Source organism: Oncorhynchus tshawytscha, linkage group LG10, assembly GCF_018296145.1.
Source record: "Oncorhynchus tshawytscha isolate Ot180627B linkage group LG10, Otsh_v2.0, whole genome shotgun sequence".
NCBI lineage: Eukaryota > Metazoa > Chordata > Actinopteri > Salmoniformes > Salmonidae > Oncorhynchus > Oncorhynchus tshawytscha.
In genome coordinates this window covers 66,136,744-66,163,396 of record NC_056438.1, presented here as the reverse complement: position 1 = coordinate 66,163,396, position 26,653 = coordinate 66,136,744, and the positions used below count along the sequence as shown (strand labels likewise).

Genomic DNA, 26,653 nt, shown 5'->3' with positions numbered 1-26,653 from the left:
GGAATGAGTAGCTGTGTCCAAACTTTTGACTGGTACTGTACATGGAGAGCTAACATTAATAATATGCACGTCAATCTCTCTCGGTTTAAAGTAGAGGAGAGATTGACTTCATCACTACTCTTTTTTTGTGAGAAGTATTGACATGTTGAATGCACCGAGCTGTCTGTTTAAACTACCAACACACAGCTCAGACACCCATGCATACCCCACAAGACATGCCACCGGAGTTCTCTTCACAGTCTCCAAGTCCAGAACAGACTATGGGAGGCACACAGTACTACATAGAGCCATGACTACATGGAAATCTATTCCACATCAAGTAACCCATGCAAGCAATAAAATCTGATTGAAAAAAAAAGAAGATAAAAATACACCTTATGGAACAGCGGGGACTGTGAAGAGACACACACAGGCACAAACACACACACACACACACACACACTCATGATAACATACACATTATACACACATACACATGGGTTTTGTGTTGTAGATAATGTGGTAGTAGAGTAGTGGCTGGCCTGTGGGCACACACTTAAGGTGTTGTGAAATGTATTGTAATGTTTTTAAAGTTAACTGTCTTAATTTTGCTGGACCCCAGGAAGCGTAGCTGCTGCCTTGGCATCAGCTAATGGGGATCCTTAATAAATACAAACACAGACGCTTAAAAAAAAAAAGCTCAAATCAAATTGTATTTGTCACATGCACTGAATACAACAGGTGTAGGTAGACCTTACAGTGGAATGCTGACTTACAAGCTCTTTCCCAAAGATACAGAGTTCAATGGATGCACAAGAATAAAGCTATACAAGGAGTATTTTCAAAGAATACTTCCAACTCATCAATTAGTCATTTGCCAATTTCCTGTAAAGGTCCATTCCCCTATATAGTACTCAACAACAAAATGTTTTTTTAACTGTCACATTTTACACTCATTTGTATCATAGTTCAAAATCAGAGTATGGGGATTTGACAGCGACACACTGGTACACCACATTTCTACTAACATTACTGCGCAACAGCGTTGCTGCGTTTTCATTGGACAGAGCCGGGGACGCGGCGGATGACACAGCTATCGCGTTGGCGGAACGCAAGGTCTCCTGCTCCAGTGGATTTGACAGGAGCCAACAGTTCAACACAACACCACTTTCAGGAAACTAGAAGTTAGGTGTCGGACCTGTAACTTGTAGTAGAAGTTAGACATTCACGTTGAGTTAAAACATACAACTGTTGAATAACCACAGTATTGATACATGTGTAGGTAGACGGTGATAATGTTGAACCCTGCGGGAGGATGATGAAGAAGAGATTGTGGCGAGTTATGTCAGCGTGCCTACTTGTGTTATTACTGTGTTGGTAAGTTTTAGCTCTACGGTACTTTTATTTTCATAACAAGGTATGTGTTTTACCTCACTAGATAACTATAGCATCTCGTTAGCCAAAACATGTTGGAATAGATGCTATATTAACGAGAACCACGGCAAGCCAGGTTAGCTAGTTATCTAGCTAGCTAAGTTACCTACTGGTGTAGCTCAGAGTTGTTAGATAGCGAACGTTAGCTCGCTAGCTAGTGTTCGCCAGTAGCGTTGGCTAGCTCAGACAAATGCAGTTTGTATTTTAACAATTCATATCGTATTGCCTCAGCCTGCCCCCATCACCAGAAAGTGGAGTATAGGACCCTAATAGTAACTTAACTAGTTACATAATATCTCTATCATACTAAATAGGGTAGGTTAAATAACACACTATTGCTGAGTTGTTGCACGGCCTGTATTGATTTCTAATATGTTCTGTTAGTCACATAATACATTTTACCCTCACCTGATAGTTAAGGATTTACAGCCTATTTAGTCACTCAGCTAGCAGGTTCGCTGCTTTTAGGTCCTGACCCCTGGCTGTAAAATCCTTCATCACCAAAGTTCAAAGGCTCCATCCAGAGGTGATGAGAATCTAGGATAGGCTTAATGGAGAAGAATGCACCAGGTTTACTGTAATGGCACACATGAATGCTGCATTGATGCTCAGACAGAAATTCCAATGGCCTGAAGTCCTTTCGAGGAAAGTGATGCTTCTTGGCCCTTACATTTTTCAAAGTGTAGCACTAGTCCGGCTCAGCGAGATGATGTTGCATGCACAAAGTAAACACAGTAGTGCAGGGATTGACATTAAGGTCTGAAAGGCACTCGGCCATGGCATTGGGCAAGTGAGGAGTATTTTTGGGTTGCCAGAAAATGATCACTTGCCCGAAAAATAGGCTAGCTATTTACACCTACACACGGGACGAACTAGACATAGCAGACTACTGGAATTATTTGTATATTGGTTGTTATCAGTAAAAAAACAAATCGGCAATAAGGCAACCCTTCATTTCCACAACTAAGAGTGTTGAAGCGCAAGGCTAACTTCTGTTATTTTGTTCCCGTAGCTATCAAGTTGTAGAAGCGTGCAGTGCACATGCACAGATACTGTGTGAGAGTAGTCTTGCATCGTGCTCATTTGGGGTGCTGCTCGTTGCAACGTCATCTCGCTGAGTTTACTTTAAAATGTACCTGGCCTAGGCTGTAATTTTGTAGTGGAAACTCATTAATGAGCTAAGCATCTGGAAAGTACCTAGTTAGGTGAAATGTGATGTGTAAACCTCCCCCTGAACTTTGTACTGCTATGATATGGCATGTTCATGGCTATCTCTTTCCTCAGACTGCAGTGTTGGAGGCTACCCCTCCTTAATTCTACTCAGGCATGAAGGAGTATTATTGACAGTCCCACCCCTGGATGCAAATCTAATTTTCTCAATGTACCAATAATCTGCCCTTTATCCTGAAGTGTGCACTTGTTCACTTCCCTTCAAGGATTCAAGAGTGGAGAGTCCACTTCAGGCGGAGGGTGTGTTTATGCTCAGGGAAGAGTGCTCAGTCACAATCACACCTTGGGTGTATCACTGTAAATGAGTCATAGAATGTGCCAGTTAGGCTGCTACTCCCTTATCTTGTTTCTCATGTGTTGTTAGAGGGAATTGAGCCAAAATCTGCCATCTAACACTGGTCCCTGTATTCACATGATCATATTATGTCCGCCCACAGTTGATTCTTGCTGAAACTACCGGTAGTACTATTAGGCTTGGGCGATATACCATTTATACCGTATACCGATGGTATGATTTTCAATACTGTTACTACAGGGGGGGTGCGTGCTATGCCACTGCTTATAACAAACTACAAGTAAAAACTGCAATATCTAACTTTTTTGGAGACCAGACCAAATTCACATAGAATTCTGAGTTATAAATGTGTCATTGTCATTGAAAGCAAGTATAAGAAGCTGTATATTTCTTTGCTTCCCATTCTTAAGTTTTGGTTTTTGACATCAAAACTATGAAATAACATTTGGAATCATGTAGTAACAAAAAAGTGTTAAAATCAAAATATATTTTACATTTGAGATTCTTTAAAGTAGCCACCCTTTGCCTTGTTGACAGCTTTGCACACTCTTGGCATTCTCTCAACCAACTTCATGAGGTAGTCATCTGGAATGCATTTCAATTAACAGGTGTGTCTTGATTTGTGGAATTTCTTTCCTTCTTAATGCATTTGAGGCAATCCGTTGTGTTGTGACAAGGTAGGGGTGGTATGCAGAAGATAGCCCTATTTGGTAAAAAAAAAAACAGCTCAAATAAGCAACGAGAAACGACAGTCCATCATTACTTTTAAGACATGAAGGTCAGTCAATCCGGAAAATTTCAAGAACTTTGAAAGTTTCTTTAATTGCAGTCGCAAAAACCATCAAGCACTATGATGAAACTGGCTCTCATGAGGACCGCCACAGGAAAGGAAGACCCAGAGTTACCTTTGCTGCAGAGGACACGTTCAGTAGAGTTAACTGCATCTCAGATTGCAGCCCAAATAAATGCTTCACAGAGTTAAAGTCACGAGACACATCTCAACAGGTTCAGTGAATCAGGCCTTCATGGTCGAATTACTGCAAAGAAACCACTACTAAAGGACACCAATATGAAGAAGAGAATCATGGGCAATGGACATTAGACTGTTGGAAATCTGTCCTTTGGTCTGATGAGTCCAAATTTGAGATTTTTGGTTCCAACCGCAATGTCTTTGTGACACACAGAGTAGGTGAACGGATGATCTCTGCATGTGTGGTTCCCACCGTGAAGCATGGAGGAGGAGGTGTGATGGTGTGGGGGTGCTTTGCTGGTGACACTGTGATTTATTTAGAATTCAAGGCACACTTAGCCAGCATTCTGCAGCGATACGCCATCCCATCTGGTTTTCACTTAGTAGGACTATCATTTGCTTTTCAACAGGACAATGACCCAACACACCTCCAGGCTGTGTAAGTGCTATTTGACCAAGGAGAGTGATGGAGGGCTGCATCAGATGACCTGGCCTCCACAATCACCTGACCTCAACCCAATTGAGATGGTTTGATGAGTTGGACCACAAGGAAAAGCAGGCAACATGTTCTCAGCATATGTGGGAACTGCTTCAAGACTGTTGGAAAAGAATTCCAGGTGAAGCTGTTGAGAGAATGCCAAGAGTGTGCAAAGCTGTCATCAAGGCAAAGGGTGGCTACTTTTTAAGAATCTCAAATATAAAATGTGTTTTGATTTTAACACATTTTTTGTTACTACATGATTCCATGTGTGTTATTTCATAGTTTTGGATGCGTTCAATATTATTCACAATGTAGAAAATAGTAAAAATAAAGAAAAATCCTTCAAAAATCAAATCACATTTTATCGGTCACATACACATGGTTAGCAGATGTTATTGCTAGTGTAGCGAAATGCTTCTAGTTCCGACACTGCAGCAATATCTAACAAGTAATCTAACAATTCCACAACTACCTAATACACACAAATCTAAGTAAAGTAAAGGAATGGAATAAGAATATACAGTGCCTTGCAAAAGTATTCACCCTCTTGGCAGTTTTCCTAATTTGTTTCATTACAACCTGTAATTTAAATGGATTTTTATTTGTTTTTCATGTAATGGACATACACAAAATAGTCCAAATTGGTGAAGTGAAATGAAAAAAATAACTTGTTTTTTTTTTTTAACTGAAAAGTGGTGCATTTATATGTGTAAGTCACATAATTAGTTCAATAAAGTCCACTTGTGTGCAATCTAAGTGTCACATGATCTGTCACATGATCTCAGTATATATACACCTGTTCTGAAAGGCCCCAGAGTCTGCAACACCACTAAACAAGGGGCACCACCAAGCAAGCGGCACCATGAAGACCAAGGAGCTCTCCAAACAGGTCAGGGACATAGTTGCGGAGAAGTACAGATCAGGGTTGGGGTATAAAAAAATATCAGAAACTTTGAACATCCCGCGGAGCACCATTAAATCCATTATAAAAACATTGAAAGAACATGGCACCACAACAAACCTGCCAAGAGGGCTGCCCACCAAAACCCACTGGCCAGGCAAGGAGGGCATTAATCAGAGAGGCAACAAAGAGACCAAAGATAACCCTGACGGAGCTGCAAAGCTCCACAGCAGAGATTGGAATATCTGTCCACAGGACCACTTTAAGTCGTATGCTCAACAGAGCTGGACTTTACGGAAAAGTGTCCAGAAAAAAAACATTGCTTAAAGAAAAAAATAAGCCAACACGTTTGGTGTTTGCCAAAAGGCATGTGGGAGACTCCCCAAACATATGGAAGAAGGTACTCTGTTCAGATGAGACTAAAATTGAGCTTTTTGGCCATCAAGGAAAACGCTGTCTGGCAGAAACCCAACATCTTTCATGTATCTTGGCATGTTCTCCACCAGTCTTTTCACATTGATGTTGGGTGCCTTTGTCACTCCTGATGCAAAAATTCAAGCAGCTCGGCTTTGTTTGATGCTTGTGACCATCCATCTTCCTCTTGATCACATTCCAGAGGTTTTCAATGGGGTTCAGGTCTGGAGATTGGGCTGGCCATGACAGGGTCTTGATCTGGAGGTCCTACATCCACACCTTGATTGACCTGGCTGTGTGGCATGGAGCATTGTCCTACTGGAAAAACCAATTTTCAGAGTTGGGGAACATTGTCAGAGCAGAAGCAACTTTTCTTCCAGGACAACCTTGTACGTGGCTTGATTCATATGTCCTTCACAAAGACAAATCTGCCCGATTCCAGCCTTGCTGAAGCACCCCCAGATCATCACCAATCCTCCACCAAATTTCACAGTGGGTGCGAGACACTGACTTGTAGGCCTCTCCAGGTATTGCACCAACTGTGAAATTTGGTGGAGGAACGGTGATGACCTGGGGGTGCTTCAGCAAGGCTGGTATCAGGCTTATTCCACCAAATACTGATTTCTGAACTCTTCCTAAGTTAAAACATTAGTATTGTGTTTAAAAATGAATATGAACTTATTTTCTTTGCATTATTCGAGGTCTGACAACACCGCATCTTTTTAGTTATTTTGACCCGTTGTCATTTTCTGCAAATAAATGCTCTAAATGACAATATTTTTTATTTGGAATTTGGGAGAAATGTTGTCAGTGGGTTATAGAATAAAATAAAAAATTTCATTTTACCCAAACACGTACCAATAAATAGTCAAACTAGAGAAATGGATAATTTTGCAGTGGTCTCTTCATTTTTCCCAGAGCTGTATATGGATGAGCAATGACCGAGCAGCATAGGCAAGATGGTATACAATACAGTATATACATATGAGATGAGTAATGCAAGATATGTAAACATTTATTAAAGTGGTATTATTAAAGTGACTAGTGATGCATTTATTAAAGTGGCCAATGATTTCAAGTCTGTATGTAGGCAGTAACCTCTTTGCGCTAGTGAGGGCTGTTTAACAGTCTGATGGCCTTGAGATTGATAAATAGCTTCTGTCTCGGTCCCAGCTTTGATGCACCTGTACTGACCTCGCCTTCTGGATGGTAGCGGGGTGAACAGGCAGTGGCTCGGGTGGTTGTTTTCCTTGATGATCTTTTTGGCCTTCCTGTGCTATAGGTGTCCTGGAGGGCAGGTATTTTGCCTGCGTTGTGCAGACCGCACCACCCTCTGGAGAGCCCTGTGGTTATGGGCGGTGCAGTTGCCATACCAGGCGGTGATGCAGCCCGACAGGATGCTCTCAATTGTGCATCTGTAAAAGTTTGAGGGTTTTAAGTAACAAGCCAAATTTCTTCAGCCTCCTGAGGTTGAAGAGGTCCTGTTGCGCCCTTTTCACCACACTGTCTGTGTGGGTGGACCATTTCAGTTTGTCTGTGATGTGTATGCCGAGGAACTTAAAACTTTCCACCTTCTCCACTGCTGTCCCATCCATTTGCATAGGGGGTGCTCCCTTTGCTGTTTCCCGAAGTCCACGATCATCTCCTTTGTTTTGTTGACGTTGAGTGAGAGGTTGTTTTCCTGACACTGCACTCCGAGTGCCCTCATCTCCTCCCTATAGGCTGTCTTGTCGTTCTTGGTAATCAAGCCTACTACTGTTGTCGTCTGCAAACTTTCTGATTGAGTTGGAGGTGTGCATGGCCACGCGGTCGTGGGTGAACAGGGAGTACAGGAGGGGCTGAGCAGCAATGAATGAGTAGGTGTGTCCAAACTTGACTGGTACTGTATATCATTTTTTCTTTTATTTGTATAGCTCCCCTTGTGTGCACTTCCGGTAATACCATATACCCTGGTATGGTACAGAAACGGTATGAAAATCTGGATACCGCCCAACCCTAAGTACTACTACTCATTCTAACTACAACTCATAATTCAAATTCCTCACTCTTGTAGGGATGTATGCTAGGCTTATGGTGTTGATTACATTACATTTTACTGCAGTATATTTGGCAAGTAGGCCTACTTTTGCTTTACTGCCTAGTTTCTTTCTACTGCCTATTGTTAAAGTGGCCACACACTCTAATACATAATTTCTCGTCCAACGAAAACACCATGGCTCCTTAGAGGTTACATTAAGGCTGTTGGATCTGAATTAAAAGTTAAACACCCTACAACCTATATTATTTGTGTCTTACCAGACTCCAGTGGCCAAGCACATTAGACTACTTGCCCTATAAATTCACTGCTAGACAAGGCCACGTTAGTGGTGCAGCTGTTTGACACTGCAGCTTAACACAATGACCTCTGTCCCCAGTAGAAATGTGACATTGTTGTGAGTGGACTTATTTAAAGCCTTGCCATGACCAGCGATCTCTGTTGTCCCGTGCCAAGATTCACAAGACAGCTGTGACATTGACTTGTCCATTTCCTTGACACACTGTCAGACTGTCAGCAGACAGTGGCATGCACTTTTTAATTTTCCCTGTGCAGCCACATGGCATAAGGTTTTGACTTTGACCTCCCACCTCCAGCCTGGCCTGCCCCCCACAGTGATAAGATACACTGTGAGAGAGAGACACTGTCAGACACCTAGGCATTCCCATGTCGCCTCTTTCAGCTCTGAAACTGCTGGGAAGCAGCTCCCTCTGTTTGACTATGATTCCTTCATTGATTCAAGGCTTGTACTTGTTGGAACGGTAAACATAGTGACACTAGGTTACAGTATATTTCCACACCTTAATAGCATTAGGGTCAATTTAATCTAAATTCAGGAAGTAAACTGAAATTCCAAATCCACTATTCCCATTGCTCTCACTCTCACTCTGTGGCCCCCATGCCTAAATCAATAACACTGATGTCTTATCCTATGTTATCTCAGGCACCCCACTAAATATGTTAGCTGCACAGAGCAACCCCCAGAGGCTCAGACCCAGAGTCTGAAGGAAGATCCTGGCGACAGGTCCCATCACAAGGTACATCACCTGCTTCACCTGTTTGGACCATACGTTTCAGTCATGCCTTTTGTTACATACCTAGTATAACATATCAACAACTCTCTTGTTGATATGATACCTGTTTCTTTAATGTTGGATACGACAACTAATGTTCACTTCCGGTCCGTCAGGGTGTTGTTCAGTTAGAGGATGGCTGGGGGTCACAGTATGTCCAGCACCTATCTGAAGAGGAGGTGCTGCCAGAGGGAGAGGAGGTGGAGACACAGCAGCGGGGCCTAGCAGAGGAGGAGGGGGCGGGGACTCCAAGCACTGAGGTGGAGAACAAGGAGCATGTTCAGGTACTTATGTTTTTATTTGGATCCCCATTTTGCTGTTAGAATTGAGATCTACTCTTCCTGGGGTCCAAAAGGTACAGGTTCTGCAGTGATGAATCATAAGGTTCTGCAGTGATGAATCATAAGAAGTAGACCTGAAGAACTACTCCACTCTGGCTTTCTTACTGTATGTGAAGCAGATGTCTATTTCTTTAGTTCAAGAGCAGATTGAGACTTGCATACCATCCACCAGACTTATTGACCAAACCTATTGATTGTTCCTGAAATCTTTGTATCATAAAACACATACTGCACAGGCAGGTGGATGGTTGCCGTGGACCATCAATATTAAGTTTGGTCTTTTACTGACAGTGCAGTGATAATGTTTTCCAGACGTTGGACCTGGAGGATTCTGAGAAGGAGCCAGAGACAGCAGAACCAGAGGCCGAGCCAGAGACAGCAGAACCAGAGGCCAAGCCAGAGACAGCAGAACCAGAGGCCGAGCCAGAGACAGCAGAACCAGAGACAGCAGAACCAGAGGCCGAGCAGCCACCTCCAGAGCCCGTTGTCACCCAAGAGCTGCAGCCAACACCCACCTCTGACCTATTCCCTCTATCCTCTGCCCTCAACCCCATCACTGAAGACCCCTCCATGCCCCATGGCTCATCCTCTAGTGTACCAGAGGATACTTTGTCTGATGTCCCTGTAGCGGAATTCAGCGATACTGATCTTGCCACAGACGACTGTGAAGCTGGAGAAACCAACCCCTTTGATGAATCCTGGACCTGCCTGAGTAGCGGCTCCAACATCCAGGACCAGAGTCCCAGGTATTGTGACTTGGAATGTAGAATGTACATCTCGCAAATCTTTTCCTGAAATGCTTATTTTCAAGTCTTGTGAAAGCAAAAAGTATTTTGTAGAATTCTCACAAACGATCCAGGAAACCAAACCAGGGAATTGAATTTCATATGTGAAAACGCTCTAACCTTACCTGAGGCCTGAACTTGTGTTCGCTCCTTGAGAGCTAATGGCTTTAGCACAATGGCTAACACAGTCAAGTGGCGCACAGGAGGCTCAGGTTCGACCCCAGTTGCTTTTACCAGTGTTTGAATGTAGGCTCTCTTTCTATTGTCTCCCTCTGAAGTCTTCCTGTTGTCCTGGAGAAACTTAACAACGCTCAAGGAAAAGGCACCAAGACCGACAACACCTCCCACATGTTGAAAGAACGGGTAGAGATACACCAACATTTGTTGCATAGAAATAATGTTTTCTGATGCTTATAGTCCCAAAAGTGCAAACTCCAAGCTTAATTAAGCCCAGCTTAAATACTTGAGTATATGATGATTGAAGTAAGTATTTGAACTGAGTCTGATGTACTGTTGACTGCTGTTGCCAGGGCTTGAGCTCACACATCGCCACAGAGAAGGATCCTAATGTGGCAACCAAGGATGCGGAGGACATCCCCACCTTTGACGAGTGGAAGAAGAAAATTATGGAGAAGGAGAACAGTAAGATAGATGGTGTTCCTTATCTCACACACTCACTCACTCACTGGTTTTGATATAAAACTGTATCTCTCTTCATAGCTCTGGCCACTCACATCTCCACCAACGGCGGCTCCCACGCTGTAAAGAAGGTGCAGAAGAACTTCAACAACTATGCCTCAGTGGAGTGTGGCGCCAAGATCCTGGGTTCTAACCCAGAGGCTAAGGTATCTATTTCAAACTGTCACCCTCCAAACCCATCTATATATTCAGTTGATACAACTGATTTTAATAGCTAGCTTTGCATATATTGATGGAAGGATCTTGTTTTCTGTCAGAGTACTTCAGCCATATTAATGGAGAGCATGGATCATTACATGTTAAACCCCTGCAGCAACAAGATCTGGTGAGTGTGTGCGTGCGTTTGGAGATCCCTCGCCCCTTCTCTCGCTCTCTCTCGCCCCTTCTCTCGACTCTGTCTCTCGCCCCTTCTCTCGCTCTCTCTCTTGCCCCTTCTCTCGACTCTCTCTCGCCCCTTCTCTCGACTCTCTCTCTCGCCCCTTCTCTCGCTCTCTCTCTCGCCCCTTCTCTCGCTCTCTCTCTCGCCCCTTCTCTCGCTCTCTCTCTCGCCCCTTCTCTCGACTCTCTCTCTTCTCTCGCTCTCTCTTCTCTCGACTCTCTCTCTCGCCCCTTCTCTCGCTCTCTCTCTCGCCCCTTCTCTCGACTCTCTCTCTCGCCCCTTCTCTCGATTCTCTCTCTCGCCCCTTCTCTCGACTCTCTCTCTTGCCCCTTCTCTCGCTCTCTCTCTCGCCCCTTCTCTCGACTCTCTCTCTCGCCCCTTCTCTCGCTCTCTCTCTCGCCCCTTCTCTCGCTCTCTCTCTCGCCCCTTCTCTCGACTCTCTCTCTCGCCCCTTCTCTCGCTCTCTCTCTCGCCCCTTCTCTCGACTCTCTCTCGCCCCTTCTCTCAACTCTGTCTCTCGCCCCTTCTCTCGCTCTCTCTCTCACCCCTTCTCTCGCTCTCTCTTGTCGTGGAAATTTCCTCTATTTACCAAATCATGGGAGCAAACCACACACACACAAGTCAGAGTTAGTTATTAAAGTCCATCTTTAATTATATGAGCTCTATCACAATCCTGTGACTCTCAGGTAATTCAGTGTCTCTCAATGAATTCTCTGAGAGCCCCCTCCATATTGCAATAGCTTTTTGACTTTCAACAGTTCAGTATCTCTAATGAAAAGTTGAGAGTCCCCACACAATGGCAAAATGGGATCCTTTATAGCAAAGATCACACATAGTCAGACAGCATAGACATAATAAATCGTTCAACTTTGTCTCCCTACTCAAACCCCAGAACCATAAACCAACCCTCCATATCAACAGGCATATATCAAATTGTGATTTAGATACAACCAATTCTAAATACAACCAATCCTGGACAAACTCACGGAGAGGAGAATGAGGCTATAGGTTAAGATAAAAGGGAGCATGAGAATGATTCCAGACACTGCCATCCTCCTTTTCCCCGATGGGAAAAGTAGGGAGTGACTGATACACACACAGTGGAGCAAAAGATATGTTTACACATGATGACACTTTGACCTCTCCCCTCTCTGCGGCCCATGCAACTTAGTCTTGACATAGAACAGATAACTGCAAACCCTGCCACAGTATTATACAAAAATAACATTCTTGATGAGAAGTAATTTACACACATTTGATGAATATAAAACATCTTACATATGTTACCAATAAATTCTGATTATTCCATGACACTCTCTCGCCCCTTCTCTCGACTCTCTCTCGCCCCTTCTCTCGACTCTCTCTCTTGCCCCTTCTCTCGACTCTCTCTCTTGCCCCTTCTCTCGCCCATTCTCTCTCTCTCCCCTTCTTTCTCTCTCCCCCTTCTCTCGCCCTCTCTTGCCCCTTCTCTCCCATTCTCTCTCTTGCCCCCTTCTCTCTTTCTCTCGCCCGCCCCTTCTCTCTCTCTCTCTTCTCTTCTCTCTTTCTCGCCCCTTCTCTCTTTCTCGCCCCTTCTCTCTTCTCTCGCCCCTTCTCTCTTTCTCGCCCCTTCTCTCTCTCGCCCCTTCTCTCTTTCTCTCTCTCGCTCTCTCTCTCTCTCGCCCCTTCTCTCTCTCTCTCTTTCTCTCTCGCCCCTTCTCTCACTCGTCCCTTCTCTCTCTCTCGCTCTCTCGCCCCTCCTCTCTCTCGCCCCTTCTCTCTCTCGACCCCTCTCTCTCTCTCTCTCGCTCCTTCTCTCTCTCTTTCTCTCGCCCCTTCTCTCTCTCTCTCTCTCTCTCTCTTTCTCTCGCCCCTTTTCTCTCTCTCTCTCTCTCTCTCGCGCTCTTTCTCTCTCACTCCTTCTCTCTCTCGCCCCTTCTCTCTCGCCACTTCTCTCTCTCACCCCTTCGCTCTCTCTCTTTCTCTCTCTCTCTCGCCCCTTCTCTCTCTCTCTCAGGTTCATCATCGAGCTGTGCGATCCCATCCAGGTGAAGCAGTTGGACATTGCTAACTTTGAGCTCTTCTCCTCCACACCCAAAGACTTCCTGGTCTCCATCAGTGACAGGTTTGATTTTTAGCCATAGATCTGGGGCATGTTCATTAAGGCATGCATGGAAAAATGTTTTAAACCATTTAAAAACTGAAATGAAAATTTGCTGTTATTGGACAAGTTCATATAGTCTCTCCCTGTTTCAGTCAGTTTTCTTCTTCTTGGTGCTTTATGAACACAACCACAATGGGAATATCTTGATTTGATATCTTTCAAACTGTCATTTGATGATGAACATCATACATGTTACTAAAATAATCAGTACTACTGCACTAATAAGGGTTGAACAATAGGTTGAATGATGTTGAGTGTTGTTGGATGATTCTCCCTCAGGTACCCGACCAACAAGTGGGTGAAGCTGGGCACTTTTCATGCTCGGGAGGAGCGCACTGTTCAGAGTTTCCCTCTGGACGAGCACCTGTACGCCAAATATGTAAAGGTGTGTATGGCATTCTCCTGCACCTTCTGTTATCTACCCCCTCCTTTACTCCCATTCTAGTCATCCAGGTCTCTCTTGGGAAGAGGTATTCTGACTTCAATGGGAGTACTTGATTAATTACAAATAAAATCAAGATTACAGTAGCCCCCTCTTTACTCTGTTATGGCCCTCTCCTTCACAAGTGGGTCAAACTCAAATCCCGCTCTGGGCTGTTTGTGTGTTTGTGCTGGTACTCTCATTCTAGAGTAATGTTTTACAAATGTACAAAACATTGGAGCCTTTCTCGTCTTTAAACTGATGCTTCTGTACCTCTTCTCTGAAGAGCGGAACAGGAACCAGCATTCATTCATTGGTCCTATTTTAAATGCATGTATGCTTCTTGTAATTACTTGTTTCTCTTCCTTTGTTTCTCCTGCTTCAGATGTTCACCAAGTACATAAAGGTTAGCCTATTTATATCTTAGAGGTGGTTGGTCTGTGGAGGAGCATGTAGAGGGTTGAAGGGAAGGGCTTTAGTGTTACAATGCTAACAGTAGGAGAATCTTGCTAACTGATCAGCACCAGCTTACACTAGGCCAGGTAGCAAATAATCCTTCTATCTAGATAAAGCCACTGAACATATCTCTAATCATTATAATTAATCTAGTCATGTCAGTCATGAGAATACCATGTCATTTTGACAGTAGATATTTTGACTGTGGAGTAGCCCATTCTTTAAAGGGCAACTCCTCTGATAGAAAACAGCCTACGTGGCATCGATATGAGTCAGAAACATTTATTTTAGTGTCAAAGTTCACTACAAAGTATAAATAGGATTACTTTTGTTCATTAAGTCTGTCTCGTCTGTAACTGTATTACTTGAGGGTTGGATTTTGAGTTCGACAATGCTCACTTGCCTTTTTCATCTTAGATTCATTCAGACTAATTTGAGGAAGGAATACTGACTTTGCTGCTATGGTGTCTCATGGGTGATAAACATCTAACTACCACATCAAACCATATTCCCTTGACTGAAATCTTGACTTCTTAATGAACATCAGAGAAACACATTTGGAATCGTTGCATTTAGTGTCTTTAAGTGTGTAGGACAAGGCGGTTCATCACAGCTTCAAAGTGCCTGTAATAGCTTGTCGCTGACCAGCCAGACAATCATCAATGTTAACAACAACTAACTTGAATTTGACTATTTGTCACACGATTTCAATAACAATTTAACCACTGGCCAAATCATAGCTTTGCCAAGTGTTCATATTGCAACATGATTATTATCACTGACAGTGTAGAACAGTCCCACCATGCACTAATGCCTGTCTCCTGGATGTAAATTATGTCTGTGTTTCATCGCAGGTGGAGCTGGTCTCTCACCATGGATCTGAACACTTCTGCCCCCTTAGTCTCATAAGGTAGGCAATGAATGGAAAAACATTTAGTTAATGGACGTTTTTTTACAGCCATTAAGAAAACCCCCAGAAAAGATACATCAATTTACTGAATAAACAGGTATTTGCCAATTCGGAAAGTATTCAGACCCCTCAACTTTTTCCACATTTTGTTACATCACAGCCTTATTCTGAAATGGATCAAAAAAAGAATACAGAACAGAATACCCCCTAATGACAAAGCAAAAACAGGTTTTTAGAAATAATAAACAGAAATACCTTATTTACATAAGTATTTAGACACTTTGCTATGAGACTCGAAATTGAGCTTAGGTGCATCCCGTTTCCATTGATCATCCTTGAGATGTTTCTACAACTTGAATGGAGTTTACCTGTGTTAAATTCAATTGATTTGACATTATTTGGAAAGGCACACACCTGTCTATATAAGGTCCCACAGTGGACAGTGCATGTCAGAGCAAAAACCAAGCCATGAGGTTGAAGGAATTGTCCGTAGAGCTCCGAGACAGGATTTTGTTTCGGCACAGATCTGGGGAAGGGTACCAAAACATTTCTGCAGCATTGAAGACCCCAAGAACATAGTGGCCTCCATCATTCTTAAGTGGAAGAAGTTTGGCCGCCCGGCCAAACTGATCAATTGGGGGAGAAGGTCCTTGGTCAGGGAGATGACCAAGAACCCAATGGTCACTCTGACAGAGTTCCTCTGGAGAGATGGGAGAACCTTCCAGAAGGACAACCATTTCTGCAGCACTCCACCAATCAGGCCTTTATGGTAGAGTGGACAGACGTAAGCCACTCCTCAATAAAAGGCACATGACAGCCCACTTGGAGTTTGCCAAAAGGCACCTGAAGGACTCTCAGACCATGAGAAACAAGAATTTCTGGTCTGAAGAAGCTAAGATTGAACTCTGTAGAAGAAACCTGGCACCTGGTGAAGCATGGTGGTGGTAGCATCATACTGTGGGGATGTTTTTCAGCAGCAGGGACTGGGATCGAGAAAGAAGAACGGAGCAAAGTACAGAGCGATCCTTGATGAAAACCTGTTCCAGAGCGCTCAGGACCTCAGACTGGGGTGAAGGTTCACCTTCCAACAGGACAATTATCCTAAGCACACAGCCAAGACAATGCAGGAGTGGCTTCGGGACAAGTCTCTGAATGTCCTTGAGTGGCCCAGCCAGATCCCAGACTTGAACCCGATCGAACTCAGATCTCTGGAAACACCTGAGAATAGCTGTGCAGCGACGCTCCCCATCCAACCTGACAGAGCTTAAGGGGATTTGCACAGAAGAATTGGATAAACTCTCCAAATACAGGTGTACCAAGCTTGTAGCGTCATACCCAAGAAGACTCGAGGCTGTAATCACTGTTCTACAACAAAGTACTGAGAAAGGGATCTGAATGCTTATGTATGCTTATGTAAATAAAATAAAAATACATTTTGCTAAAATGTAAAAACGTTTTTTTGTCATTATGGGGTATAGTTTTTCCCCCTCATCTACACACAATAATACATTTTAGAATAAGGCTGTAACGTGAAAAAGTGAAGAGTCTGAATACTTTCTGAAGGCACTGTATAATAGTGTACGAGTGTGAGGCGGCAGGTAGCCTTGTGGTTAGTGCTTTGGGCCAGTAACCGGAAGGTTGCTGGATCGAATCCCCGAGTTAACAAGGTAAAATTATGTTGTTCTGCCCCTGAGCAAGGCAGTTAACCCACTGTTCCCTGGGCGCCAAAGATATGGATGTCGATTTAAGGTGGTTCAGAGGGGTTGGGTTAAATGCGGAAGACACATTTCAGTTGAATACATTCAGTTTGACAACTGATAAGTTTACCCCATGTCGCCCCTCACCAGTCTTGCATCTGGAGCTGCTAGTGTTGAACTGATCTCTCTCTCTTGAAGCTGCCTTGTGTCAGGGGCACTGGGAGGCAGCTCTGGCTGTCAGAGTTTGCAGGACATTTTGTCTTCAAAAAGTACAGCTAGCCACTCGCTTAACATGCTTTTTTCTCCTACAGAGGCATTAATAGTTGTAAAACAAAAAGACAGCTGGAACTTAATGTACAACTAGGGACCATACGGGCTCATTGTATTCTTGTGGGACTTAAACACACATTTATAGTATTTGCTAACTCTCAGTTTGATGTTAGTTTAAACATTTAAGGAGTTTAAACTTTTTATTTTAGGATGTCTTAGCTATCATTTGTTATGTTATTACTGGGCTCCTGGTGTATCTCTGTCTGCCCTCTGGTGACTGCTAGACAGTATAACATGTCTTCCTTTCTGTTGAAGGGTTTTTGGAACGAGTATGGTGGAGGAGTATGAGGAGATCGCTGACCCCCTGGACAGACCAGACGACCAGGATGACGACCTCGGTGAGAGCCTCCTGTTCTTCTGCACTATCTGAAATACTTGTCAATATTCTCTCAACCATCATGGTCATAAACATATAAATAAAATGTCTCTGGTCATACGTATCAGACAGGGAATGCATGATAAGATATGACGCATTCATCAATGTACATTAACATGTTACAAGTACACAGCAACATGTTCACCTTATGACGAGACTAGATGTAATATGTCAACAAAGTCCTTATACAGGTGTTAGGTTGTAAATATCAGAGTAAGAAATTGACGGACACTATGAAACCTCTAACTCTAGACTATGGCACCTCTCATGTCTCTAGTAGAACTTATGATTCACAATATTTAACATTTAGGAATCCCAACCCATCACAGGTTAATGTCATTTGTACCTCTCACCTTTGAACTGTTTGGATGTTGTTCCTGGTGAGTGTGATGTTATCTTTCCTGTGTTTGTGTGACCTTCAGATTATCCTCCTGGATACGTTCCTGCAGAGGACAAGGCTTCAAATGACCTCATAGGATCAGCCAAGGGTGAGTTAGACACATACAGCCAAATAAATATCCCATTACACCAGTCACACAACTATGGTTTCATGCTGCGTATAAGTGTCTTTGAGACTCACAGGGTTCCCACCCCTCTTAATATTGAAAAAATGAGATCTGTCATACCTGAGTCTGTAAACCCTTTGTGACGTCTATGTGGGGAGGGTTTCAAGTATTCACTCATGGGCTGTCTTGTTCCAGACGTCATTCTGAACATGGTGAACAACATTAAAGTCAACGTGCTGGGGGGAGGACCAGGTGAAGGGAACTTCTCAGGCCAGACCGTGAACCTGACTGTCGTTACATCATCTGACCCTGACACCACCACCACCCTCAGCCCAGTGTAAGTACCAGCCAACCAGTCATTTTTTTTCACTTAGTCTTTCACTTGATATAGATCTACAGTAATGGAAGACATTTTGTCATTTAAACTGCTGAAGTGTTTCTTTTTTAAAGTCTGACGGCAATGGTATTTACCAGAGTATATTAGAAGTCAGCTAAATGGGATAGTTTGTAATTCCTATGATAATAAATCACATTTCTGTTAGGGCCAGCAGGTTACCGTGCTTGGATGTGCATTATTGGTATTTTATAGCTGTAATAGCTTACGTCCCTGTCTCTCTTTCTCTGTGTCTTTCTCTCCCTGTTTCTGTCTCTCTTTCTCTGTGTCTTTCTCTCCCTGTTTCTGTCTCTCTTTCTCTGTGTCTTTCTCTCCCTGTTTCTGTCTCTCTTTCTCTGTGTCTTTCTCTCCCTGTTTCTGTCTCTCTTTCTCTGTGTCTTTCTCTCCCTGTTTCTGTCTCTCTTTCTCTGTGTCTTTCTCTCCCTGTTTCTGTCTCTCTTTCTCTGTCTTTCTCTCCCTGTTTCTGTCTCTCTTTCTCTGTGTCTTTCTCTCCCTGTTTCTGTCTCTCTTTCTCTGTGTCTTTCTCTCCCTGTTTCTGTCTCTCTTTCTCTGTGTCTTTCTCTCCCTGTTTCTGTCTCTCTTTCTCCGTGTCTTTCTCTCCCTGTTTCTGTCTCTTTCTTCCTGTTTCTCCCTGTTTCTGTCTCTGCTCTCAGGCCTGACGCTGTAGAGGTGGAGCAGCCTGAAGTACTAGAGGACCCTGATGTCACTACCACAGAGGAACCCAAACCAGAGCATGTAACTGAAGAGGAGCAGGTAGTCTCTCCTATAGAGGAGGAGGAGGTCCAGTCTATAGTCACCATGCTGGAGGAGGAAGAGGATGGGAGGGAGAGAGGGGAGCACCGTTGCCCTGGCCATCGACAGCAAGAAAGCCTTGACTACTGTGGCCCATCTTCCTCCTCTTCTTGCTCCTGCTCAGCCTCCCTCCAGGAGTACCTCGTTCACCAGTGTTCCTTTCAGAGAAACTATACCAGCCAGGAGAGGAAACCAGAGGCTACGCCAGCTCCAGTCATCCCCACCACCCCGTCACAGCAGCTGCCCATCTCCCCCACGCCCACCCAGACACCCCAGCATTCACACACTCAGGGGGAACACCCCCAGGAGAGAGAGCCCAGCTCTGCCCATGGGGAGAGAGAAGCCAGGCCCACTGACACCCCACCACACCTTCCATGGGTTGAGACTGAGGCAGTGGAAGAGGTAGAGCCCAGTATGGAGCTGCCCCACCTAGAGCCCAGCCAGACCTCCACCCTGCCCAGACCCAGCTCCACCGACACCTCCAGCTCTGCCGCCAGGCCCACACCTGCCGTGGCACCTCCACTCCACACCTTATCCAAAGACCTGCCTGGGCAGAAGCACCCCATCACTGGGGCAGAGAAAAGCCAGGAGGTGCAGCAGGGGGAGATCAGGCAGCCTCCCACTGTCGCCACCTCCAGCTCCAGTGACCCAGTGGAGCAGAGCTGGGGAACCCCTGTAGAGGAGAGGCCCTGTCCTGAAGTCCAGCCTGTAGAACAAGACAACATCCCGGTCATCCACCAACCACATGTGGCTGATCCACTCCCCCCACCCCTCCTCACTACCTCCACCCCCACAGAGCAGCAACAGCCTCTGGGATCCCCACTTAAACCAGCGGGTGCCGGCGGCGGCAACACTACTCCCGAGGAGCAGAACTCTGTCCCCGTCGTGGTCATGACGGAGCCCCCCTCGCATGGCCATGGCCAGGCCGTGGCCACGGAAACCAAGGGGGAGGCGGAGCTTGTGGAGGACATTGTCTTCATCCCGTCGCCCAATGGCAATGGGCAGCAGCTGCCTCGCCCCACCTCCTTCCAGCCCCCCTCTCCTTCCCCTTTAGACTTCTATGCAGAGCTCCACAACGCCACGGAGCAGGGGTACGGGAACCCGATGCACGGCTCCACCAGCCAGAAGGAGTCTGTGTTCATGAGGCTCAACAACCGCATCAAGGCCCTGGAGATGAACATGTCGCTGAGCGGACGCTATCTAGAGCAACTCAGCCAGAGGTACGGTGGCCTCAGCGATTCATGGATGGCCATTGGCTGAGCATTGAGCACCATGCTGCTGGTTTTATTAACTGTCAGTTGTCAGACCTATTGGAACTAGAGTTAGTCAATTGAAGGTTTAGATGGTGATGCTGATACTTCTGTGTGTTTTGTTGAAGGTACCGAAGGCAGATGGAAGAGATGCAGAGGGCTTTCAACCAAACCATCATCAAACTGCAGAACACATCCAGGAAGGCAGAGGAGCAGGTGCGGAGTGGAGGGGGACCTACAATGTGTGTCTAGAACGTTACATACTGCGTAGCCTATCTTAAGATGGAGTCTCAGGCGGGTATCGCACAGTTTTGGCCATTAAATTATTTATTTTTTTAACCATTATTTAACTAGGCAAGTCAGTTAACAACAAATTCTTATTTACATGGATGGCCTAGGAACAGTGGGTTAATTGCCTTGTTCAGGGGCAGAATGACAGATTTTGTCATCTAGTTACTCAAATTTGCAGGGAGGGTGTCATTTGCAATGTATGGGAATATGGCTTGTGAGAGTGTGATTGGTCAGCTCAAAAGTTTCCTTTGTCCCTATAGGACCAGAGACAGACAGAGTCCATCCATTCGTTGCAGGGCCAACTGGAGGACGTCACACAGCTGGTGCTCAACCTGTCTGTGAGAGTCAGCCAGCTGCAGAGCCAGGTAGATACTACATCATTTCTACCCTATTGAATACAGCAGGTTTGGGGTCAATACATTTAAATTTAGTCAGTGGGAGAACAGTTAACCTCATTGCTTTTCAACAGGGAAGTTTTCCATCTGAATTGACATGAATTTGAACCCAACCCTGGAATGAAGCAGTAAAATGTATTCTATATTTCTTTACACCCCTTACCAATCACAGCACATGGCTACAGTGTGCTAACTTGACCCTGTCTCTGTAGGTGACAGACAGGCAGAGTTACCTCCTGCTGTGCCTGGTGTTGTGTTTGATCCTGGGCCTGCTGCTGTGTTTCCAGCACTGTCGCATGGCTGCCATGCAGCCTCCCTCCACAGACCCTCCTATAACCTACAGCTACTGCTCCCCAGAGAGGTATCTACACTCACATCCTCTGTTATGTCCCACTATGGGGAACACCAGGGGTTGTGATTATGTACTGCTTATGAATGGGTTACGAATGTGTAATGAAGTCCTTACATAGGTACCCTTCAATTGGTGTTACCACATCTCATCCAAGGGACACCACACACTCACCTGCACATTATTGTTGACATACATGAAGTGTCATCAGGTTTAAAGTAACTGTCCAGTGTTTCCAGGTTTCTATGAAATATGACCTATAATTAATTACAATATGAGTGAAATAGTTTTCCTTCCAAATGTTTTTTAAATTTTTTAAGTATGTTAAAAAGCAGCTTTTCTGTGTTGGAGTGGTCTGGGCGTATAGCGGTCTTTAAAGATATTCACGCGAGAAGACCTCTGATTGGCCAGTGCAACATCCTCTGAGGAAATATCAAGCATTTTTTAAACGGTCTATTTGAGATACATGTTTGAGGTGGGGTTTTTGAAGTGGTTTTTTTTTTTTTTTTCTCCAATTGATGCTTTTGCCACATACGAGTATAGGACATTATTTGGGTATGAGTTAACAATATGAACTTTTAAAAGTGAGATTTTCACTGGACAGTTACTTTAAGTCTGAGTCTAATTCATCCTGTCTCCTCCCCTCAGGCGGTTCTCTGAATATGAAGACATGAGCTTGAAGAGACGAGCCTCATATCCTCTCCTGCACTCTGATTCCTTCCAGTTACCTACCACTGAAGGCAAGTTTACTCATGACTATGTCTGTATGTGTGTGTGGAGGAGTGTGTACTTCCTTCTGATTCCTCATTCCAAGGTTTGTGGTAGCCCATTCATAGACACTATCCACCTTAGTTGCTGTCTATTCATGAAGGTACCTTCTGGCTGGGGGAGTTTTGTTAAGAGCCCTGACACCCGGTCTTAAACTGATAACACACATTGCTTGCGGTACGATTTTGGAAACACAATTTCTCGCTGATATGATAGATGCGTTCCTTTATTAAAAGAAACTGTGTTAACGGTTCCACACAGCCATATTTACATGTTACATTGCTTTTTTACGGAAGACAGAGGCGACCTACTGTGCTCATTAGCTATCTAGCATGCTCGAACACCTGTGTGTTGTGGTTGTAGTTTACATGGTCCCACCAGTAAGCAGTGTTTATAGCTGAGAACCCTTGGGATAAGGCAGAATGCCTTGGGTTCTCGAGAGCAAGGTTTGTGGTTGCTGTTTGGCTGATTTTATAATATTGTTTCACAATCAGTTTTTTAAAATATAATTTGCTTTCTATTTTCACCTTGTGCTTGCAGGTGCAGAGTCACTGCAAACTGTTGAACCAATAAATTTTCCACCAGCTAATAAAAAGGTATGGATGAAACAGTGTCGCTATCTCAAGGAAATTCTCAACACTCTCTCACATATAAACTGTATCATGTATAACTGTATCATTAACATGATCTCTCCTCAGCGCCAATCTCAACAAATAAAATCTCTCTCCTCAACCCTTCCACTCTCTGTCCCCAACACTTCTCTGCTGAAGAAACGCAGTAAGATGAAGACCGTGGAGACCCTGAAGAGCACTGCTTTCTGTTCTCCTTTGCTTGCTAACCGAGCGCCCATATATAACGGCCGTGGCACCATAGACCCTCTACCCCACACGGGGCATCTCCGCCACCCTGCCTTCAGGGACCCCCCCTCTGAGGGAAGCTCCGAGGGCTCCTCCCAGTCAGACGAGCCCTCCTTCTGCGGCCTCGCTGCTGCCACCTGCACGCGCCTCTGTGACGGCCTGCCCCCGCCCAGGAGCAGGGCAGAGAAGCTGGCTTTCAAGCCTGGGCGCGTGGATCTCCTGCAGGGCCCGCGGAGAGACAGGAGCGAAGCTACACCCACCATCCTTACCCTGCAGGACCTCATCGGGGGGGAAAAAGAGCTAGCTGCAGGGAGGCTGGGAGTGATGGCGCTCTGAGGTCCCATCTGACACAGACTGCTCCTCCTTCAGACTCTGGAACACTCATCCTCTGAAAGGAGGGTTGTTGTTATCTCTGTATACATAGGAGGCTTTAGGCTAGTACACAAATGAGACAATCCCTCTTCTTCCACCTCCTAACCAGCATGTTATGTTCTGTCCATGTTCTCTGTCAAACCTTTTGTCAGGCTCTTTGTTATGAGGTTAATAATGACAAGATAAGTTAACTTTTTTTTAACCAAATCTGTGTTTTGGATGTAAATGGCATGTTCTAGAATAAAACATGAACAAAAGCCCCAAAAAATCACCTAAATACGTCATTTTAGAAACGCAACTTCTGAAATTGTCTTTCCAAACTTTATCTGCAATGTTATATTTAATTTTGTGCGACTCAAGCAGTTTCCCCGATCCATCTGTGCTTATTTTCCAAATTTCATATTGTGCGACTCGAGAGAAATTTCTCCGTGTAGCCCATGATACTTTTCTGGGTGCGCATGCTCGGGCTACACGGAGAAATTTCTCTCGAGTCGCACAATATGAAATATGTTTCCAATAAAGTTTGGTGTGACAAAAGGTAATGTGTACAACATCTAAAGACCTGCATCACTATAGTGAGAGCGGTGCCATTTCTAAAAGGATGTATTTGGGTGATTTTAGAGCTTTTGTTTTACTTTATCCCCACCCTGGCACTGCAGAATGAGCAGGAGGAAGTCTATCTCTGGTTGGGGTAAGTTTATCAAAAACAAGTGGAATCGCAAAACAATTATGTCTGGGCACTTCAATAACATCCCATTTACATTCAAAATACAGATTTGGTAAAAAAATTTAAAAAAAAGAAGTTCTCCTTTAAAGGTGCACAATGTAACAATCAAAACTACAAATAATAGCCAATGTCAAGGATGGGCTAAAGGAATAGAATTCCATGAAAGGAAAATCTAAGTTAGAATTTGCTTTTACTAGTGGGTTGCTGGTCTAGCCATGTTCATTTCATAGAAACAGCAGGTTTTTCCTGTTTTAAGATTGGTTCTCATTTTCTGAAGTTGAAAACAATTTATTATATTAGGGATAAATGGGCCCTATCAAAGCTATTTGACCACAGTAAAAGTCCAGCAACACCTGCTATGACCTAGCTTTTTGTTAGAACTTGTTTTGTAATTTATGGACGAGTGCGTAGATTGTACCATGGTTGGACACTTGAAATTTCATGCAAATGTCACTTAAATATAAATCGTTAATATATTTATCATATCATGAATAAATGCAGGTTGAGACTTTTCTACTATTACGTTGGGGACTTTTATTTAGACATTTCCCCCAAAATGCTGTGACCCGGAAGTGACATTCTAATCTGGGTGACAGAGACGGAAGCGAGATGGCCCACACCCTCATTTTTTGGGGTTACATTACAGTCAATGAACTAAACAGGCCAGACCCAACTCCTATTGCATTGGGGTCTATGGGAGAACCATCCTGTTAAGCAGAACGGATTTATTTTAATTTTGTTCAATTGTAAGCAGCCTAAGTGAACTATCTTAATTTATCCACCATCTTTGGCTGACAAGAAGCCTGGGATCACAGGTGTTGTTTACAGAGCTAGCTAGTCTAGTACTGTGCAAAAGAACTTGACTGCAGCTGTGTTTTCTTCAGCCAGCAGGCCGGTAACATTTCAGTGTGTAGTACCTGGATGCCACAGTAGAAATGTGACCATCGTTTTCCCAAAAATGAAGAGCTCAGACATTAGTGGGTGGATGGACAGGTTGCACCTTTATTGAACAAAAATATAAATGCAACATGTGAACTGTTGGGCCCATGTTTCATGAGCTGAAATAAAAGATCCCAGAATTTTTCCAAATGCACAAAATGTTTATTTTGGGCAAAAATGTGTTTACATCACTGTTAGTGAACATTTATCCTTTGTCAAGATAATCCATCCACCTGACAGGTGTGGCATATCAACAAGCTAATTAAAGTTTTGTCACAACGCAATGCCACAGATGTCTCAAGTTTTGAGGGAGCGTGCAATTGATATGCTGACTGCAGGAATGCCCACCAAAGCTGAATTGAATGTTAATTTCGCTACCATAAGCCACCTCCAACGTTGTTTTAGACCATTTGTAACCGCGCCAGCCTAGGACATCCACATCCAGCTTCTTCACCTGCGGGATCCAGGTGAGACCAGACAGCTGATGAAACTGAGTAGTATTTCTGTCTGTAATAAAGCCTTTTTGTGGGGGAAAACGAATTCTGATTGGCTGGGCCAGGTTACCACCCATGGATGTGCCTCTGCCAAGTCATTTGAAATCCATAGATTAGGGCCTAATTTGTTTATTCATTTAAATTAACTGATTTCCTTTTATGAACTTGCAACTCAGTGATTGTTGCATGTTGCGTTTATATTTTTGTTCAGTATAAGACCCATTCCCAAACTCCATAGGCGTAAACACATGCCAGGTTCAAAACAACACAGAACAATACAAGGTCAAATCATGACGTCGGTGATCTTCAGGTCGGAGCTCTTGAATGAGGCCCGAGTTGATTTGATTTGTTTTAAGATAATATCTGGATACTGTGTATCAGGATGTTGTGGCCATTTACACAGATGGTTCAAAAGATCCAAGGACAGGTCACACTGAGTCAAGGAACGTATTACAGATCTTCTGGCTGTATATACCGCAGAGCTGATGGCCATACTGTTAGCCTTGCAGTGGGTGGAGGAAGTCAAGTCAGACAGAGTAGTTATTTGCTCTGATTCATGTGCAGTGTTGATGAGTCTCCAGTCCTTTAGCTCACGTAGCAGATAAGACCGTAATGAGGTGCTACAAACCCATGGCAGGATTAGACAGATGGGTATACAGATACGATTTACTTGGGTCCCAGCCCATGTGGGGGTGGAGGCAGTTGATGTACTGGCTAAACATGCACTTAGTTGTGGGGATGTTGATGTTGTAGTTTCAATGAGCAAGGCAGAGGTAAAATGCATGATATGGACAGTGATGTTGCAGAGATGGCAGGAGCAGTGGAATAGAGATACTAAGGGCAGGCATTTATTTCAAGTACAGAGGAAAGTCAGGGAGGAAAGCAGGAAGGGACAGAAGAGAGGACCCTATTTTTACAAGATTAAGGGACACAGACGGATGAATAAGACTTTACATGTAATAGGAAAGCATCCAACAGGACATTTTTAAATGTTTTATTTCACCTTTATTTAACCAGGTAGGCTAGTTGAGAACAAGTTCTCATTTACAACTGCAACCTGGCCAAGATAAAGCAAAGCAGTTCGACACAAACAACAACAGAGTTACACATGGAATAAACAAACATATAGTCAATAATACAGTAGAAAAAGTCTATACAGTGTGTGCAAAT

General features: G+C 44.1%; 1 protein-coding gene across 3 annotated transcripts; it reads left to right on the top strand.

The window, feature by feature from the left end:
* Positions 1-1,097: 1,097 nt before the first annotated feature.
* On the top strand, positions 1,098-24,572 carry LOC112260682 (SUN domain-containing ossification factor). 3 transcript variants are annotated; one of them, XM_024435973.2, is made up of 22 exons: positions 1,098-1,356; positions 8,683-8,776; positions 8,929-9,096; positions 9,466-9,899; positions 10,217-10,301; positions 10,469-10,580; positions 10,659-10,783; positions 10,895-10,962; positions 13,013-13,120; positions 13,439-13,544; positions 13,966-13,986; positions 14,891-14,946; positions 17,229-17,311; positions 17,772-17,837; positions 18,051-18,192; positions 18,903-20,261; positions 20,420-20,507; positions 20,843-20,947; positions 21,190-21,338; positions 21,975-22,066; positions 22,635-22,690; positions 22,793-24,572. In XM_024435973.2, exons 1-22 carry the CDS (start codon positions 1,295-1,297, stop codon positions 23,285-23,287), a joined length of 4,074 nt encoding a protein of 1,357 aa, XP_024291741.1. In that variant the 5' UTR covers positions 1,098-1,294; the 3' UTR covers positions 23,288-24,572. The 3 variants fall into 3 exon arrangements, with proteins under 3 accessions (XP_024291741.1, XP_024291742.1, XP_024291743.1); XM_024435975.2 differs by having other exon boundaries at positions 1,099-1,356; positions 22,865-24,572; XM_024435974.2 differs by lacking the exon at positions 13,966-13,986.
* Positions 24,573-26,653: the final 2,081 nt, after the last annotated feature.

Excerpts from the sequence above, each read along its gene's own strand:
- LOC112260682 (XM_024435973.2), top strand. The coding sequence starts at position 1,295 with ATGATGAAGAAGAGATTGTGGCGAGTTATGTCAGCGTGCCTACTTGTG. Across the intron at positions 9,097-9,465 it reads AGAACAAGGAGCATGTTCAG|ACGTTGGACCTGGAGGATTC; the intron begins GTACTTATGTTT and ends AATGTTTTCCAG. Across the intron at positions 21,339-21,974 it reads AGCTACTGCTCCCCAGAGAG|GCGGTTCTCTGAATATGAAG; the intron begins GTATCTACACTC and ends TCCTCCCCTCAG.